The 19,539-nt window shown below is 39.9% G+C and overlaps 3 protein-coding genes across 3 annotated transcripts; 1 reads left to right on the top strand and 2 right to left on the bottom strand.

Moving 5' to 3' along the window:
- Positions 1–148: 148 nt before the first annotated feature.
- On the bottom strand, positions 149–10,785 carry pdpk1b (3-phosphoinositide dependent protein kinase 1b). Its single transcript, XM_061756633.1, has 14 exons — positions 10,632–10,785; positions 7,030–7,293; positions 6,848–6,890; positions 6,618–6,755; positions 5,663–5,807; positions 5,486–5,583; positions 5,327–5,402; positions 5,163–5,231; positions 4,268–4,364; positions 4,028–4,201; positions 3,726–3,943; positions 3,265–3,322; positions 2,939–3,091; positions 149–2,361 (listed from the first exon to the last, which is right to left on the bottom strand). Exons 1-14 carry the CDS (start codon positions 10,653–10,655, stop codon positions 2,248–2,250), a joined length of 1,671 nt encoding a protein of 556 aa, XP_061612617.1. The 5' UTR covers positions 10,656–10,785; the 3' UTR covers positions 149–2,247.
- Positions 10,786–10,925: 140 nt separating this feature from the next.
- Positions 10,926–15,869, bottom strand: tsr3 (TSR3 ribosome maturation factor). Its single transcript, XM_061756637.1, has 6 exons — positions 15,464–15,869; positions 15,024–15,240; positions 14,001–14,194; positions 13,756–13,923; positions 12,585–12,639; positions 10,926–12,083 (listed from the first exon to the last, which is right to left on the bottom strand). Exons 1-6 carry the CDS (start codon positions 15,582–15,584, stop codon positions 11,930–11,932), a joined length of 909 nt encoding a protein of 302 aa, XP_061612621.1. The 5' UTR covers positions 15,585–15,869; the 3' UTR covers positions 10,926–11,929.
- Positions 15,870–15,927: 58 nt separating this feature from the next.
- Positions 15,928–19,485, top strand: gnptg (N-acetylglucosamine-1-phosphate transferase subunit gamma). Its single transcript, XM_061756636.1, has 11 exons — positions 15,928–16,088; positions 16,200–16,254; positions 16,561–16,628; positions 16,727–16,781; positions 17,336–17,419; positions 17,499–17,592; positions 17,894–18,008; positions 18,474–18,556; positions 18,674–18,802; positions 18,891–18,972; positions 19,046–19,485. The coding sequence occupies exons 1-11, from the start codon at positions 16,022–16,024 to the stop codon at positions 19,129–19,131; spliced, it is 918 nt and encodes a 305-aa protein (XP_061612620.1). The 5' UTR covers positions 15,928–16,021; the 3' UTR covers positions 19,132–19,485.
- The last annotated feature ends 54 nt before the right edge of the window (positions 19,486–19,539 follow it).

A 19,539-nucleotide genomic window follows, 5' to 3' on the forward strand; every position in this document is an offset into this window, starting at 1 on the left:
CAACTCAAGGTCCACGAGTTGGATATCAACTATCAAATCAATACTCCTTTTGCAGTAGTGTACTAGTACACGGACCTCGATCTGAATACCAAGGATATCGAACGAATGCTCAAACGTAGTAATTTGAACAAGACAAAATACACAGATGGTGGGCTGATACTTTATTTACATGCTGCAGGAGGTGAGAAGCCATTGCCAGTGAAACGCTGCATCTTTTCCCATGTCATGACTGCTACTTAACAGAAGACAGGACACGTGGCTTTCTTCGTATGCCTCAATTCCCTACATGCTTTTAATTTCTGGACTACCAAGCATTAAAGTGGGGGGGGGGGGAGTCGTCATTCAACATCAACTGACCTAGCGAACAAATAATCAGAGAGAGGATGAACAAGATTCATTAAATTATCATCAGAACATGATTAAATCACTGAGCAAATAGAAAATGTATGATATAGTAAGAAAAAAGCTGTAAAATATTATAGTTTACAATAATTATTCACATTCAAAGGCTTTACATCTCAAAACATACACAACATGGCCCCTGAACATGACTTCAATCCAAATATGATTCATATATTAGAATTTAAATAACACAGAATGAACTAGAGGCTAAACAATAGCCCTCTAATAACCTTATACAAGAATAAAAATACAAAAACTGTATCCTAGTATCGTTGCATTACTTGCTTCAGATTTTAATAATACAATATCTGTACATCACAGTTCTCGTCAGTTACAAGCCAGGTAGAGTGTTCCATACACAATGTAACCGACCGCTATCTATTTGATTTTGACAAAATCTCCGTGCGAAGGAGGCCAACACTTCTGGAGTGTTTCCTCCACTCTTTTACAGACAGATACAGCAATTATTTTATCGCTTATTTGGATCAGATAAAGATATCCTTGCACACAGAGCCCCCGGGCTCCCAGGGTCCTATTTCACCTATTTTCCAGTCACACACTGCACACAGACTCAGCCAAAAGGAGGAGGGGAATAAAATAAAATTTAAAAAAAAAAGGAGCTGAAGGCAATCGGTCAAAAATAAAAATACAAAAAAAGGGAGCTTTGGATGAATCAATTTAAGTTCCAATGGGGCCAAACGTGTGGATGGGGGAAAAAAAAAAAAATGGTTGAGCCAGTCATCTTGCTCAAGGAGAGAAACCTGTGATTGCTTCAAAGAACGACAGTATAATGTATCATATCTCTTGTTGGTGAGGATTTTCTGGTCAGCACGTAGGATTTTTCATATTTCAACAGGATGCACTGAAGATGAGCAAATTATCCCACACACAAAAAAAGAAGACATTCACATCACAAAGAAATAGCAAAGTGAACAGAACAGAACAGCCAAATCATCCAGTAACATTTGCTATGGTTGCCAATGCATTCAAAAAAATACCCACCTTTTTCAAAACTTGAATAAACTACTGTAATATCACCAGTGCCCTAAGGGGAGAGGAACAAGGCTGCGCTACACAACTGGCCATGCAGGAAACGGTAAGCGAGTTTATGATTATGATTAGGAAGTACAAGCTAGTGGCATGTTTACCCGCTTCCTTGGAAACGGCTATGGAAGGCGCGCACTTAGACCCACTGAGAATCTGATTGGACCGCGATAAGCAAGTACCACTAGATTTAAGAAAACAACTCAGATACTGTGGAAATACATGGGCTCTTACAAAAATACATTTGAGTTTGGTAAATGCGCGAGACTGAATCGAGGGTACAGTATATGGTACATCTATGGACTGACTATATGCACTAGACAAGGGGGCTGTCTACAGCTTGCACATAGGACGCGGATTTAGGATATGGTTGAATTACACTCTGATTCACATAAATCAATATTTTGTGTTACGGTATCGCAGGAAACCAGTCCTTGGATTTTAGAGAGAAACCCCTCGCGTTTCCCCAAGCTTGCCTCTTTCACCTTCCGTCGAGAATGTACAAAAAATAAAAATAAAAATAAGCAGATGTGCTTGGGGGTATTCTTTAACATCCGTACATGGGAGAATTGCAACAGAAGCCTCACACGGAGCACAAAGAAGAAGCAAAGCAACCCTGAATCCAAAGTTGTATTTTTCCCCCATGATTCTACTCAGTAAAACAAACAAGGTCTAGATGCCAGCGTCTGTAAAGTTTGTTTACACTGCGGTGATGAAGGGCACTAAAGAGGGCGTTACTCTGCTCAGTGATTGGCCTCAGAGCTAAAAGAGGGCCGGCAACGGGAGGAAGTGGGAGCGCTCCTATAGGCCGGGATTTTGGTGTCTTTGATAGATCTTTCTCCACACTTCTTGGATCTTCTTGCACCATCTGTCAGCATTTCCGCTAGGGTCCATCAAATAGTATGTTCGGTTAGGCTGAAATGACACCAAGCAACAGAAAAAACAGGTCCTTAGAACTTAGGGACGCACTGATGGCGATACCAGTATGGGTACACGTTAAAATAATCCGATATTGTACCCACTGATAACACATTGTCAGCCTGACAAATACAGTACCTTACGGGTAAAGATGTGTGTTGTGGGGACATACTTTAAAGACACGGATGAAAAGACTTTTAAGGCGACTGAAAATTCTGCTCTGTAAAATGGATGATGAACTTCTCAGGCGCCGACCGATTATTTCGAGGATTCGGACAATTTTAAGTTAAGCAAGTTTTTTTAGAGGATTCTTCGAAGAGCAAAATAATCGATTAGTTGTTGCACCTCTAAAATGAAAAAAAAATAAAAATAAATCACGGCAATTGTAAAACATATTGGCATTAACAAGCATCGGTACTCTGAATCGGCGAGTCAATTGTATTTGTACGCGTGTGAAAAAATGTGGTATCGGCACATTAGAAATATGAAGAGACAAGCTCTACAGAAAAACATATGATACAGAGCAAAAAAAAAGGGGGGGGGGGGGGGAAAGACTAGAAGTAGTTGTGTGTACCGTGTGAACAAAGAAGGTTTTGAAGTTCTTGGCCTCAGGGCGTAATTCTAGTGACCAAGGGATTTCTCCTTTCAGGACCTTGTTGACAGGATCCACATAGTACAGGTGTGGTCCTTCAGTAAGGAGCAGCTGTCTCCGTCGGGCAAACAGACCCTGCAACGGACATAGGTTTCAGTCCAGCTCCACTATAAAAAGAGACCTTGTTGGAAAAGCTGCTGAAGGTAACAATTTCAAAACAGACTTGTTTTTATGTTAACTAGCTGAGGGAAAATGTAATTCACAGCACTGGCTTAGATGCACTGTAAAACACAAAACAAAGGACTCACCTTTCGTTTGTCCACTGGACCCATTTTTAAAATAAGGTTATTTTCGACAAACTGGTGCCTGTGTAAATTAGAATAAAAAAATAAATTAAAAAAACAGCACCTACATATTAGTGACATTAAACATCATGAGTGGCACTCAAACTGTTATGACACTGAACTGACACTTTACAGACTCTACCCTACTTACGAACAAGTTCCGTTCCACAAGGCTGTTCATATATTATTTTGCCATTTTTACGATTATTATTAAATATGCTTTTTTTTTTTTGTTGTTACTGGGTGCATCGTGTTGGAAATGAATAAGTGAATTAATGGACAGCTAACCGCAAATAGGCAGGGGGGGGGGGGGTCACTTTTTTGCAGACAACATTTTTAACTAACACGGCAGTCTGTTTGGACGTCGGAATGTTCTCAAGTAGGATAGCGTGTGCATTCAAAGACTGAACACGGTCAAGACTTACCAAGGATTTCCAGAGGTTTGTTTGTCCAGCAACAAAAGCTTCTCCTCATCGGTGAACTGCAGGTCGAGCTCAAAGGAGTTGTTGTCCAGGTCGTGGATGTATTGCTCGATGTTGCTGCTGGACCGTTGCGGGGGCGTCGACTCGTGCGGCGACAGGGAGTGTGACGAGCTGGACTGGGCCACCTGCATGTTGCTGAACTGGCTCAGGAGGTCGTCGTACTACATGCACAAATCACAGGGGATTCAGTATCGCAGCTTTATTGTGACAACAACAACGGGCAAAAATAAGGGGGGTTATTGTACATTCCCATAGCAGTCCTCATCATCCTCAGACATAGCGGGCAGGTAAGGGGTGAGCTTGGGGGGCGTTTGCATGTCCAGGTCACTCCAGGAGATGGTGTCAAAGAAGGGGTGCTGTTTCAAAGGGTCGTAGCCACCCATCTCGTCACACCCGATCCGATTTGAAGGGTCCAATGACTTTGAAATAAAATATGACATTTGTATTTTTTTTGCTCTTAGAATCTATTATATCTAATGACTTACCAAAAGCTGTTTGACAAGATCCTTGGCTCTGGGGAAGAATTTCTCTGGGAATTCATACTCCAGCTTTATTATTTTCTGGAATATTAAGTACTCATTTCTATGAAGGAAACCAAAGGAAAATAAAATATAATGATTGCTGACAAATGTATCATGTATTTTCCATTTTGATTAACAACTGTGACCTGTTGTTACCTTGGCCACAGAGAAGAAATGTTAGTCTGAGCGACCAAGTAATTCTGTTCAGTAAATGTACTATTGTTTACAAAGCCTCTCTGTTTGAACGACACTCTCCTCCGTTGGTTCTGTTGCCACAACAACAGGCGTTTTACATTGATAAGAAGACGCTAACGCTTTAGAGTGCTCGCTCATTTGAAGTGGTTGGGACACTTTCTACTTTAAGGAGTTGCAAGATTGTATTCAGGTCTCTGATGAACTCTGTTTGCTCATGTTTTCAAGGGTTACTGCTATATTGCCGTTCACGCTTGGCCGTCCCGCTATTTCATGGTTTGTATTATTGCGCAAGACCTCTATTATTATTATTTTTTTCTAAACCAGTTATGGCAATTGATAGTACAGGGAGTCTAAAAACAAATTTTTTGTACAGTATGCATCATTAATTTTCGCCATTTTGTTTTATCCATTGCTCTTGCACTCTTCTCTCTCAATATTTTCTGTGTTTAAATGTGTGTGTATTTTAAAAGTGAAGACAAGAATTTCAAGTTAAAAAAAATATATTTTTTTTGGTCATATTTCTATAGGTATTTCTACATTGCGTCTGGGGGTCTGGAACGTGTTTACTGTACTACATTTTATTCTTTCCAGTTTTGTCTTAAAGTTGTTGTTTTTTTTTGCCATGACAACAAATACGTGAAATTTAAAAAAATGGTGTACTTACCCAGCTCTGAATGGTGGTAAACCAGCCACCAATTGATAGATAATACATCCCAATGCCCAGAGATCAGAGCTAAAAAACAAGAGGGAATAAAAAAAATGCTACTGTAATGTAACTTACAAAAAACAAAGTTATATCAACCCTAAATAATGACCTGAGCCAGTTACCTTTTGCAGGCTGATTTCTCTGTTAGGAGCTCTGGAGAAACATACTGTGCTGTTCCGACAAAGGAGTTTGCTCTTGCTGCAACAGAAGAATAAAAAGGGAACATTTATGACACTTTTGAGAATATTATACTAAAACTTCCAGTCGAAATAGTAATTGACCTTGTTTGCTGTCCGATGACAATTGTTTTGCTGTCCCAAAATCTGTTATCTGGATGTGCATCTCTTCACTCAAAAGAATATTCTCTGGTTTCAGATCTCTGAAAGGAAGCACGTTGGTTATAAGGCGAGTGGAAAGCAATGAAAAAAAATCAATAAATAAAAGCCTTAAATACATACCTATGGATAATCCCCTTATTGTGCAAGTATTCTAGAGCACTAACAATTTCCGCTGAATAGAATCTAGTGCAGGTCTCATCAAATGAACCAATTTTACGAATGTATTTTAGGAGTTCGCCATTCTTTGCGTAGCTGAGACCAAAATCTGAAAACCCTTGTTAAGGAGGACAACTATTAGAAAAGTCAACAGCAAAACACAGTCATCAAGACGAAACACACAATTAGGGATACGCCGATTCCACTATGTCAGGCCGAGCACAAGTACTTACATTTGCATACTCGCTGATACAGAGTACCAATACTTCATAATGCCATTTCGTCTAGCAATTTTGATGAAAATGTGCTTTAATAAAACAACACTTTTCATACACACAATTAAATATTATTCAAAACACAAATGTATTTAACATGGGATAAGTTTCACTGAAATATAACACTTGTATACACGCAATTAAATATTGTTGAAAAACACAAAACGTGGCTCTGCTGAAGACAAATAAGAATATTGCGGCAAAGCTATGGTAATATAATGTTTTTCGCAGAGTAAAAATAATATCTGCCTGTGATATTGATAATAATCTTTCTGTATGTTTCAGTCTGTGTTTGAATATTAATTATTTACGTTTGTACTGCGACATCGATGCTATTCGTTAGCCCTTCTGTCGCGCTCCGCATTCTGTGTTAGTGTTTGCTTAAATATGGAATGTGTAATTCTCTCTATTTCTTTTACTGTAAACTTCAATTTGTTTTGTCAATAAATAGCTTGGCTAAACAGTACAGAAAATGGATGGATCTTTGTTATCTGCACACCGTGCGCTCAGCGAGGACGGAATTGTATACTATACGAGAGGCTGCTAAAGTTGTTCAGTGTGTCGCAGTATAGGAACGTTTCCACGACTACAAAAGTACAGTATCGACGCATCCCTAACAAATAATACTCGTGTGAAAAGGATACACAACTTGTCATCATCTTGAAATGTGAAGAAGAGTTTGACGAAGAACGGGTGCTCGAGATTTGACATTAAATCCCTTTCTCGTTTTACATACTGGGCTTTGTTCTGCTTCATGATGTGCCGCTTCTCCAATATCTTAACTTGAACACAAGAGAAAACACAAGTAAGAATACACAAGTCCACTTTGAGTCATTTGCTGCAATTTGCCAAAGTATTTTGCATGAATACTTACTTGCATATTCTTTGCCAGTTACCTGCTCTCTTGCTAGGACAACCTTAAAGAGTGGGGGGAAGGTCTGTCAATTCAAGATGACTCATCCTTGATCAGAGGAATGCTAGCATGTAGCAACAGCTACCCAAGTGTAATTAAAAAGTGAAGAGGAATGTGTGATATATAAATAAACATATATATACCGTCGAGAAGGAGCCCTCTCCCAGTATCTTGCCGAACTTGAAGTCCTCTGGTTTCTTCTTGCGAGGCTGAGGGGCCTGAGCCACCTTCTGCGCACGGAGGCCCGAGCCCTGGCCGCTGGCAGACGCTCCGACAGCACGGGCCTCTGAGGGCGAGCCCTCCATGCCGGGACAGTGGCTGCTGCTTAAGTCAGGGTGGTTCCTTACCATTGATGGATGCGAGCGGGAACAAATGACAACGCTGGGCTGAATAGGCACGACATCATACTGGAAGAAGACAGAAAACATGAGTCAGCGCGTTGATTCAAGTGGAATCAAACAAAATACAGTGGTACCTTGACTTACGACTTGAATGTCTTTCGTGACCACGCTCGTCACTCAGTTTACTCGTGTATAACATTTATTTTCCTTCTTCAAAAGAATTGACATGTCATTACTCCGTTTCAGCCCCCTAAACAAAACTATAAGTAAATAAAGCTTAATTACTGTACATACTGTAATATATATGTTGGATGTGTGCCTTTAAGGCACTTGCCCAAGGGAGTAACGTCAGGATCTGGATTCAATAGCTGCTTGTGAGTGTTCTCATTATGTATTTACGTAACTTTTGACTGTTTGTGCCGTTCAATAAACAGCTGAAAGTGTATCAGCGACTGTGGATCTCCTTGCCCACATGCGAGGGCAGTACAGTACCTCAATTGCTCACTTGTTTTTTCTCACTGCACTCAAGTGGCAGTGTATCTGAAACTTGCTTGCAACAAAGAAGGGGGGGAATAAAAAATAAATAAATAAATAAAAAAAATCAACCAAGCGATGGCTTGTAACTAAAAAAAAAAACATAAGTCAAGGTACCACTGTACGTGTAATTATGATGTCACTCACCAGGCACATATCCCACAGACAAATACTACAGTATGTAATTACTAATTACAAAGCCAGTTTATTTCTCGACAATCTTTAACGTTTTGTACAATAGTGTTATTTGTCTTTATTTAAAAAAAAAAAAAAAAAAAAAAAGTGATGTTTTTTTTGGAGGGCTGGAACATATTAATTGCATTTAAGTGGGGAGTTACACGCTTGGTCACAGAATGAATTAAATGTATAAGTCCTGCAGTTACCACAATTTAAAGTCAAACCATTTGCGGGGCAAAGTCTCTAAAAAGATAAGAAAATAAGCACAGAAGGAGCCACTCCAGAGCTAGGTTGTCTCAAGCTCCCTCCTTGTGTTTCAACTTTAAAAACTAGCTCAGTCACAGACACAGATTGCGCTCCACTCTGTTTACAAATTGACAAACACTGCTAAAATACTAGGCCAGTGAATCTCAAAGTGTGGTACGAGGGCCACTAGTGGAACACAGGCTGTCTCTAATCATACGCAAAAGTCACTGACTTAAATTTAAATATAATTTGCCACATCAAAAACATACAATACAAACAAACTGAGTGGTGCTGTGAGATAGAAGTTTGATTAGCTCTGTGGCCATGCTTGTAGCTCAAATCATATTTCCCCATTGAAAGAAATGTAAATGCCATTGATCTGCCCCCCCCCCCCCCCCCAAAAAAACTAAAGTTTTTTTAATGTGCTTTTTTAACGAAAGCGACATGCTATAAAACTGTACTTCATAGAAAATTACAGCAATAACATAATCAAATAGAACGTAAAGAAATAGTTTGTGCATCATGTTTATTTCATTGCCGCTCCTGCTTGTGTACACAGTGGTCGTTTTTCGCACGGGATAAAGAATATATGCCCGTGAATATTTTTATATTGTCTGCCCAAATGTGTTGATGTTCCATTTTGAGTTCAAATATCCGTTGCTTCAAGGGTTATAACACAGAGAAACATGCTATTCCGTAGTCTGTCTATGGTGTCTGTAAGAATTAAGCTAGCAGACTTTTGTATACGGCAAAGTTATGTGGTTGTTTTAAATACACACTGTCTGATTCAGCTTTATGTTTAGTTCGACTGTAAACTTCAACGGGGAGTGGCACTAAAACAGCTAGAAGCCCCCCCCCAACCCCAAGAATTGTTCACTATCTGCCAAACTGCCGCTTGTTGTGAAGTGGGTTGAGTTCTTTGCCACCATGCGGTGCTAGTACCTGCAAAGTTTGCCTTCAAGTCTCAGCAAAAATTAGGCTGAACGACAACTCTCGAAAAAGTCGCGTCACTATGCCTTTTGCCCGTTTAAACTTAAAATTAGCCAGTAAAGTACATTTTATACTTTTAACGTACAGCACATTTTTTATTAAGTATAGTATATTTTTAAATACAGTTTTAAATACATTTGCAGCCAATCTTTAAGACCTGTTTGTTTTAAATATTTAAGTAGTTCTTAATTAACTTTAACGTGGCCATACTTTTTCATTGAATCATCTTTGAGTACAGTGTTAGTGTTCAAACTGCGAAGAACGTTCCAATGGCTTCCAATAATAAATACAGGTGTACTTTTTAGGAATCCAACCTCTGCCTCGTTTTTGATGAAAGCTTAGGTCTACTTACTGTATATTAAGTATTTTCTCAGGCGTTACTAGGTGTCAAAAGGTTGAAAAGCACTCCACTCGGGCGAAACCCGGCCATCAACATAATTTCACACCCCGACACAACAAACAGTGCGTGGTTGTAAATTCCAGGGCGTCGTTTGGTGCTTGGAACCGCTTCAACAATTTCGCCTTTTGAGCCGACAATAACACACAAACACATTTACAAGTCTCTTTCCGTTCGTTGCTTACTTCAATTGGCCTTGCTGTTATCTCATTCACAACCAAGGTGTGGCCATTTATTCGCTTTTTTATTTTTATTTTTATATATATATAAATCATCCGCTCACGCGGCCCATGCTGCACAACTATCCCCTGACTCATTCCCCGTACGTCCAGCAATGTAATGTCTGCGAGTTGAGGCCAGATATGACTAACACACTTTAGGGGACTAATTCCGGCTGCACCGGGGCCCTGCGTGAACTTTCTGGGGCTAACCGAAGCTAACGTTAGCGTCTTGTCAAGTCGCACTGACTGACAGTGAGTAACAAACTTAACGCTGAACGGCAGGTTGCGGAGGGGCAACTTCAAAACACCCCTCCAACCCACCCACACTTCCATCTTCATTGAGCTCCTTGTCAGCCTGAATCACAGTTAATGGGTTATCATTGACTTGTGCACAACAGCGAATTGACAAGCAGAGTTTGTAACCTTTAAAAAATAAATAAAAATAAAAATAAAAAAAATAATAAATGATAAAATAAAAGCGCGAAGCTGTTTAGCTTAGCATTAGCCAACCGAAAACAGAGCAACAGAAAGAGTACAACAAATAACAGCTTCGTGTCGGTTGGGATTGAACGCAACCCCATTCGAGTATAGCACACATGTCGGTCAGACAAAGTGTTCAACAAAGCCGAACAATTGTGGCGAATTTCGCTAGAGTTCGCCCGGGTTAGCCAAGCTAGCGTTGCTATGTGCTCTTAAAACGTTCCGAGCGAGCTCCGCGGCTAGGCTACCGCTCTTCCAACGAAGGCCCCAGCGAACTATTTGTTGTCAAACAGCCGCCACACGCCGCATTCTCGCCGCCGGCTTCGTAGTGTGCTCCGTGTCGAAGTGGCGACACTCACCAGCTGACTTGTAGCTCTTGCCATGGGAGTTTTCCGCGAGTATTTATTTGTAATAAAATAATTAGAGAAGCTCCGGTAATGGCTGCCTCTGCGCCTTCATTTTCGAGCTGTGACGTCGTTCCACAACAATGTTACCGCAGGACAGCAGAGTCCCGCTGTGTCCGCCCCCCTCGCCACATTTACAGTACAACCAACTTTAGTTTACTGGAAAGGCTTCGTCAGACGTCAGAAAACTACATTAAAAAAAAAAAAAATAACAAACATAAAAACAACAACAAATGAGCACACTGCATACTTACTTATGTCTTTTTAATGACGCTGGCAGGTAATCGTAGCAAGATGCTGCGTTTACTTACTGCGTTTTCGATTAAAAACACTCAGGTGAAGCCGTGGGAAAATAGTTTTCACCCCACATTGAATTGTACAAATGCCCCAAAACACTCACACTTTGTACTTGGTCTGTATAATTTGCGAAAAACGACTATGGTAAATGTAAACAAATAAAATAAAAAAACTATATATTTTTTGTTTACATTTACTTAGAATTATAAACAATACTCCTTTGCTAACTCAGCAAAAAGTTTTTTTTGTCTTTTAAAAATGAGAGCTAGCTAGCGTTGGCGCAGGATTTTATCCTGACAAAACCAGTGGACCCCGCTATTCGCGGTCGGGTTCCTCGAAAATTCGCGAATAATTGATGCTCTCTCGTAATTGCGCTTCAGAAAAAAAAGAAAAAAAAAACCTGCGTATCAACGTGAGATCCCACAAATAACGGAGATATGTTGCCCCCCAAAAAATAACTTTCAAATGCCTAACCGTGAATATGCGGGGGTCAACTGTATTGTTGTTGGCACGACTTTTTTCCCCTCCGTCCCATTAGAGGTCACCACAGCAAATCACGCTAACAAAAAAAAAAAATCTAAATAAGTTTATGATAACTGTTAAGATACCCAGTACATATTACCAAAGATTAGACAGACGCTGTCTGTTTTACTTTGTGTCGCCATCCATGCAGGTACGAGTCTATTTTGACAAAGTAAGGAGTAGAAAGTACAGATATCTTATTAAATGTCGGGAGTAAAAGAAAGAAAGTCGTCCGAAAAATAAATACACAAGGCCCAAAATCTAAAAATATCTACTTAAATACAGTAATGAAGTATTTTTGCTTCATTACTTCCCACCACTAAAAACAGTTTAAAATATTTCATGAAGGACATACAAATTAACCAAAATGTACTTTTATCATATTAAACAATTTATATTGGGTCGTCACTCCTTCCATTAATCAATTCCAAGAGTTATTGTGGTGACTCTGCTGCTCCAACTTGGTCTTCATGTGAAACATTTTCTGACACATTGTTGGTTTTTTCATCATCTGCTTCATCATCATGATTATCGTCACCATCCTCTGATGTGTCAGTGTCTTTGCTAGAATCCTCCTCATCAGGTTCCCTGAATAGAAATAACAATGAATTTAAAAAGAACACAAAATTGTTACTGTGGCCCATGAACCAGGGCAGTGATACCTAACCACCAATGTTGGGGAAATTATCCAATTTCCCTTCATTTGTCTGAAAAATATTCTTTATTCACTACAAATAATGTACTTTATTCATCAATCTATGCCAGCAATGTATAGTGAAGGGCAGAATAATTAAATGATCTTCCACTACACAGTAGAAGGTCAAATTAACCTGCATATCTTCACTGTATTCATACTTTTGATGCCATTTTTTTTTGTCACCGATTCAGATACTGCCGTGAGATTTTTCTAATGCAACATATGTGCCTTGGTTTAGTAAAGGTTAGGAAACACTGGACGAGAGGATCATGTTCATTCATAAGAAGATGCAATAATTTTAAAATGGGATTACAGTACTTGACTCTAATGACAGCATTTGTCAAGGCAAATATAATTAAAAGACGTCCTCAAATGAAATACATGATGCTCACCAGTGACGTCTGTTGAGATTCATGCATTCTACTCCCGAGTTGACGTCGAAGGGATCTGTGAACAAGAGCTTTCATGAAAAATAAGGTTCACAACAATTACAAAAGTATAGATGTGATCATTCTTTTTGAATAACTGTTCAGCACAAATGCTTGTGTGAAGAGTTGAAATAATAATAAATGTCATGTTTGTTGTGTTTCTTTGATGAATTGCATGAAAATGACTCATTCCTCATCCCTCTCCTTTGTTTGTCAGGCATCAGAAATGTTTTTGTTGCATTTACCACAGGGGTCTTTTGAATTGTGACCGTTTAAAAATGTTAAAATGTTACCAGAAACCTGCGATTGGCTGGCAACCAGTTCAGGGTGTACCCCAACCTCCTGCCAGTTGATAACTGGGACAGGCTCCAGCACTCCCGCGAGCGACCCTTGTGAGGAGAAGCGGCTCAGAAAACGGATGGATGGATGGTTACCGGAACAAAGATTGTTAGCTGTAATTCTCCTGGTATGCACGCCTTGGCCACAAGAAGGCAGTATAATTCAGACAAGGCGTTTCACAACTGCCTCAGTAAACTGCAGTAACAGTCTTTTTTTGGGCAGCAGCAGATACGGAATATATGCCTGTGAGTATTATATTGACTGTCTATTTATGCCTACATGGGTTGCTTCACCATTTTGTCAAATATCTGCAGCCTAAAGGGTTACAAGCGCAGCAATATCGATGCTAGTTTTGTTAGCCCATCTATGGTGTTTTGCATTGAGTGTTAGCGTCAAACTAGCTAACTTTCCTACGGCAAAGTTTTGTGGTGGTTTTCAATATTCAGAGTTCAGTTACTTTTTTTTTTATGTCTTATGTTTTAAACAACCGGAGTGGGAATAAAAAGCTTGAACCTCTTTTTTTGAAGAATTGTTCACTGTCTGCTAAACTGCTGCTTGTTGTCGAGTCGAGTTCGCTGCCAACATCTAGCGCTTGCATCTCAATTTTAAGTTAAAGCAAACAATCTGCTGAAAGCTGCTCGTATCTCAAAAAAAAAAAACAGCAAGTCGAGTCACTTAGAACTTGAAAATTCAACCTGCATACATCTTTACTTCAAAAGCAGATAAATGACAAAAAATAAGCCAATTTTTGCACAAATGAAGCCCACATTGCAAATAGTATCTCCCACATTTTTACCAATTTCTTCGTCCTCTGGTTTAGCGGTGAGAAAGTCTTTTTCTACAGTGAGCAGCTCTTCCTCCGACCGGCAGGCAGCATAGCGCTTCAGCAGCACTTTATTGAGATCCAGGAACACAGTCCCCCACTTGAATTTCTTCAACAATAGCACAGCCAGCTCCTCAAAACCTGGTAATATTAAATACAGGATGTCTATTTTGAGTAACTCTGAAAATGCAACAACAAGGCTTGTGCAGAGGCCTTACCCACAATACAAAAAGTTGCAGCAAAAGCCTCAACACAAGATAATTTGCAAGGCTTCCCGTAGTTGACCGGATTTGCCGCTACGAGGTAAGGCAGCAGCCGCGGATGACTTCCGACCATTTTATCGAACGGCGTCTCCTCCAGTTTGGCCCAGGAGCAATCGATCACTGCCACTCCATTCCGGGTCACAATCTCCCTGTGAATTACAAAGACACATTTGATTCGGTTTACATTTCAAAGCAAAGACGTTGCAAATAAAACAGACCGTGTATTGTGTAGTCATAATTACAGTAAATATAGATTACTCGCAAAACGTTTGGAATATTGGGCTCTCAGGTGAAATTTCAGGATGAACCTAAAATGTACAATAACCTTTACAGGTGACCCTAATTTGACCCTCACACATTAATACATTTAATAATCACCATCTCTGGTGAGTATGATGCATTTTATTTAAACATTTTATGTTTTGTCATGTGATTAGATACATAATCGCACTACGCACTACTCGTCACTTTAAACCGCATACACTCCTTGAAGTCTCAGTGCCCTTTGCACAATGGTCATTGCACCGGACTATTGCGATATTAGCCATTCGAACTGAGGACTCTGCATCTTTTTGCACAATTGTTGTTTGTTGTTGTTTTTTGTCAATGTCTTTATGTCTCCAAAGTGTTCTGTAAATTGACTGTCTGTTGTACTAGAGCGGCTCCAACTACCGGAGACAAATTCCTTGTGTGTTTTGGACATACTTGGCAAATAAAGATGATTCTGATTCTGATAATTGATTATAAATTGCTTCAGACGGTACATGTGGTACAGTTGCGTGCTGTTTTATAGCGTTTTTGTATAGTATTGATGGGTTATATAACTGCGTCATGACAGTGGGGATATAATTAAAACAAGTAAGTCCCATGTCGTGTCAGTGCTTTTCCATTGTTGTTTGATGTCAATTCTAAAGTAGATAAAGTACACGCGTCGTCGTACGACAATGAAAAAAAAAAAAAGAAAAAAGAATGACATACCTGTCTGCTGGTGTGACATACTTTGTGCCCATGGGACTCAAAATGAGTCCGTTAAACCTCTGATTGAGGCGCAGGTTGCGTACAAAGCCCTTGCGGACCAGCTTTCGGCCTGTGCAACGTTTGGGGTCACAATGGCGCAGCTCCCACATGGCTAGTGGACAAGGGAGCTTCACTTGGGGGCTCTCGGCTCCCTCCTCCTCCTCTCTGTGAAGACTTGCTGCCACAGAAAACACAATATACTGTAAGATTATTTTAATCCTAATGATCCAAAGGTTTTCCATTACACTCAATCAACCTAATCTGGCATAAAGTGACAGACATGGTTAGTTCAGTTTCTAAATTTACATTTGCAACAACAACAAAAAGGTAGAATCAAGTTTGGGAGAAAAAAATGTAATGCGCATTAAGTATTGATAGAACTGTTTGTAATGCAGCTTTACCTTCGAATGCAGAGTGCATTTCTTCTGTAAAAGCCGCTAATGTTTTCCCCTTCACTTTGTGTCGTTTGTCTTTTCCCTTGTTGTCAGGACGCACAACCTTGCCCTGTTTCTTGCGTCCCATTTTGCACAGCAAAAGTATATCCTGCCCTCGTATAATATATACTCTAAACAATTACTATTATGGCGAAAAGGGTAAGTCTGTAAAAACAACAGCTTGCTGATAGGTCGCAACCGCTAGCATTAGCATTTATGGGAAAAAAAAAAACATTCGCAACACGTGAACATTAAACCCAGATTAAACGCTTTTGCAAGTAGTAGCGTTTGTCTCGGTAAAAAAACGGATCTCTTAGGCTTTTTAAAAACTATCCAAACAACAATTTAGTTGTTTCTTTTACTCCTGTGATTTAAAAAAAAAAAGCGACGTGCTTCCGCTAAAGTGCACAGCGCATGCGCAACAGAGCTATTTCCATCACGTGACTCTTACCCGGAAGACCATTTGGATTTTATTAGACGTAAACAGATGTCAACGAAAACACATTTTAACCACTACAATCAAACATGTACTGTTTGTTTAGTGTGATATGTCACTTATTACTAATCTTCACCGTTTTTATGTCCCTTCTCGGTAAGTGCTTGCGTGTTTCATTTGCTTCCCGCTTTGATGATATCTACCGAGATGAGCCCCATTCAGCCATTGTGATTATTAACGTCTGTCTTGTGACTGACTTTTCCACAGTAACCCACGGGATCGCCGGTAAAATGAAGATAGTCGAGGCGCCAAATACATTTGGGTTCGTCAAGTTTCAAGAATTATAAAGATGCAAATGTTTTCCCACTGCTCTCGCATCCTTCAGACACTTTCCCATCCTCGATCTAGAAAAATTCCCACCAAACGTATGCGCACTGAAATAATAATAATAATGATGATCTCGTCTCAATTTACTCACAAATGTAGGACTTGTAAAAAAAAAAAAAAAAAAAGGGCTTGCCAGACAAGCGTTACCACAAAAAAGATGAACAGCCATCAGTCCATTTTCTGTGCCTCTTATCCTCATTAGGGTCACAGGTGAGCTAATTTTTAATGTTTCTATCTTAAGGGTGAACAACAATTTTCTGACTCAGGGAAGCAGACTGCAGGCTAAAGTGCTTCCATCACCAGTGTCCGGTAACTTGAATGTTATTTTGTAAAACAATAATAATTGATTCCATCTTGGAAAAAAAAAGTCCAATTTTTGTTGCTGTTGAACATCTTCTCTCCACAAGGACCTGTACACCTTTCCCATCTGGCTGGAAGGTGTTTCAGTCTTACAGAGTCAGTGTAAGTATTATTCAGAAAACAAACACTTTCTTATACTAATGCCACACACAGTTTTGCCAACACCTCCAATCTTGTCACATTGATTGGATTCTAGGTTGGCTGACTCCGATTCACTTTTGGATAAGTTACTAGTCTCGGGGTTCATAAAGTTTTTTCACCCTGCACTGTGAATGTTTACTGAAGAACTAAGTTTCTGCCAAATTTTTGCTTTAATTTAATGGACATTGTGCTGCTCCTTCTGTTGTGCACACCTTGGTCACTTGGGGGCAATATAATACAGACACAGACAAAGAAGCATTTCACTCCCACCATCTGGTGCTTGTATCTCGATTTTTTTGCTCGCAACTCAAAGCAAAGAAATTGGCCGAACGACGGCTCGTATCTAAAAAATACATAAGTCGGGTCACTCATATATCAAGGCACCATTGCACTGTAATTGTTTGTGTGGTATTAGTTTAAGCAGACTGTCCATTGTCGCGACTTCGATGAAGATCAGATGACATTTGATGACCAATTTAATTTGCTTCTCGCAACCACATATCATACTTTTTCAGGTATAGATACGAGTTCTGTCCATTTCACAACGTCACCCAACACGAACAGTCATTCCGATGGAACGCTTACAGCGGGATCCTGGGGTAAGATGCCTCCAGCTACCAGTGTGGATGTTCGGAAGCAATGTTCGGGGGAAAAAAACGCCATGCGTGTTCCTTCCAGGATCTGGCATGAGTGGGAAATAGCAAACAACACGTTTACAGGCATGTGGATGAGAGATGGAGACACTTGCGGCACCAGAAACAGAGAAGCGAAGGTGAGTGCAGTTTGTAGCGCGCCAGACTCATTAAGCAGTCACAAAAAAAAGTGAGGGATACTAGGCTTGAGGGTGAAATTTCAGAATGAACCTAAAGTGCTCGAGATCCTTTAGAGGTGAACTTAATGGGACTTTGTGTAAACCTTTGAATGCACATGTACAACTGTTCAAAGTTTAAGAACTCCAAATGACAGAAGGTCCAATTAAGTTTACCTGTAAAGGTCATAGTGAATTTACGGTTGATCTTGAAATTTCACCCAAAAGCCCAATATCCCGAACAAGTTTGCTTTTTTTTCTGCAGGTGATTTTCACCTGCAGCGCCCAAAGCAAGCTTGCTCAAGTCTCCGAGCCGAGCACTTGTGTGTACTCACTAACATTTGAGACGCCGCTTGTTTGCCACCCGCATTCTCTTTTAGGTAAGATGACAAGTTTGTCATAAGACGGGGCGCTTTTATCGAATTATTCAAGTGTATTTGTCAGGATGAAATCAACACTTGTTTTCAATAATGTCATTGTGATATGATTTTACTTACAAAAAAAAAAAAAGTGTGTGTGTGCTATTAATCAGATTTTTGTCAAACTAATCAAAGGCCATATTGCTCAGCCCTAGTTTGTCAGTGGACGCTAATTGGCTTTCCCTGACATTTATTATTATTATTTTTTGCTTTCCTGCAGAACCCTAAAGGTTTTGTGCTAACACTGATCGTGAATTGGAACTGTGCATAATTCACGCCACTTTGCCTAAGGCTCCAGTGTCCCCCAAAAGCGTTTCAAATCGGATTTTTGTAAAGGCAATTGAAGGCCATATCGCCCAGCCGTAGCTCGTCATTGTGGTCACTATACTTATCAGTAATAAGTCGACTTTGCATGCTGTTTTCCAGTGTACCCGACCCTGAATGAGAAGCTGCAAAAGGAATGGGATGAAGCGGAGCAGGCTCGCTATGAAGGTCTCATCACTGAGCAGGTATGTTAACCTTAATAATAATAATAATAATTTTTAAAAAAACATCGCAGAGGAAAGCTACTAAAGTAAAATGTTCCTTTCTATATACAAAGCTGAATGCTGCCTATGTTCTTGCAGGGATATGACAATCTCCTAAGGGATGTATTTGAGGATGCCGGCTTCCTGAAGAGTCAAAAGGTGAACGCGAAGCTGCCCCAAGTTGCAGCTGAAACAGAAACGCACAACTCGTTACAGAAATGTAATGAGGTATGTACTGTAGATTTATTCCACGATAGAAAATGCTGCGTTGCTATTGCTCAGCAGTTACGAGAACACCGGTCTTTATCTTTCCCAGGACTTTCAAAAACAACGAGAAGAGATCCAGAGACTGCAAGCTCTGCTCACTCAACACAATATTCCTTTTGATACAAAAGCAGGTAAACGTGGAAACGTCTGTGCGTAGGCTACAAATGTACATTTGCGTTTCATACGTTTTGCTCTGCGTCACAGAGGAGACACAAGGTGGCAGGACGACGACCGCGGCACGGCATTTACGCGGAGACGTCGGGCTTTTTGAGCTCACCGATCCGCACTGAAAAGACGCAGCAAAAGAAACAGAATTTTTCTGGATCTCATTGCATCTTAGACAGCAGGCATGGAAGTAAAACGCGGGGGAACTTGGTTTAAATTGGAGAATGCAGTTTCTGAGGAGCGAACAATGAACTGGATTGTGAGACTGGGAAAAAAAACAAAACCCAATTTAAATAAGTAAATTTTTAAAATGTGTCCATTAAATTGGAAATTTTGTTATGGGAATGTGACACTGTTGTGAATGAACACTTTGAAGTTGAAATGTTTTGAATTGGTTGAGAAATGTGGGAGGAGAATTTAGGTAAATTGGTTTCATTTCAATAAAAAAAAACATTTTTTAATTGAAATGTAGAAAAACACTTTCCATGATGTCCTGAATTTTGTTAACACTTTTAAAGTTGGAATGATTTGAA

Source organism: Phyllopteryx taeniolatus, chromosome 19 (assembly GCF_024500385.1).
Source record: "Phyllopteryx taeniolatus isolate TA_2022b chromosome 19, UOR_Ptae_1.2, whole genome shotgun sequence".
In the NCBI taxonomy this organism is placed as follows: Eukaryota; Metazoa; Chordata; class Actinopteri; order Syngnathiformes; family Syngnathidae; genus Phyllopteryx; species Phyllopteryx taeniolatus.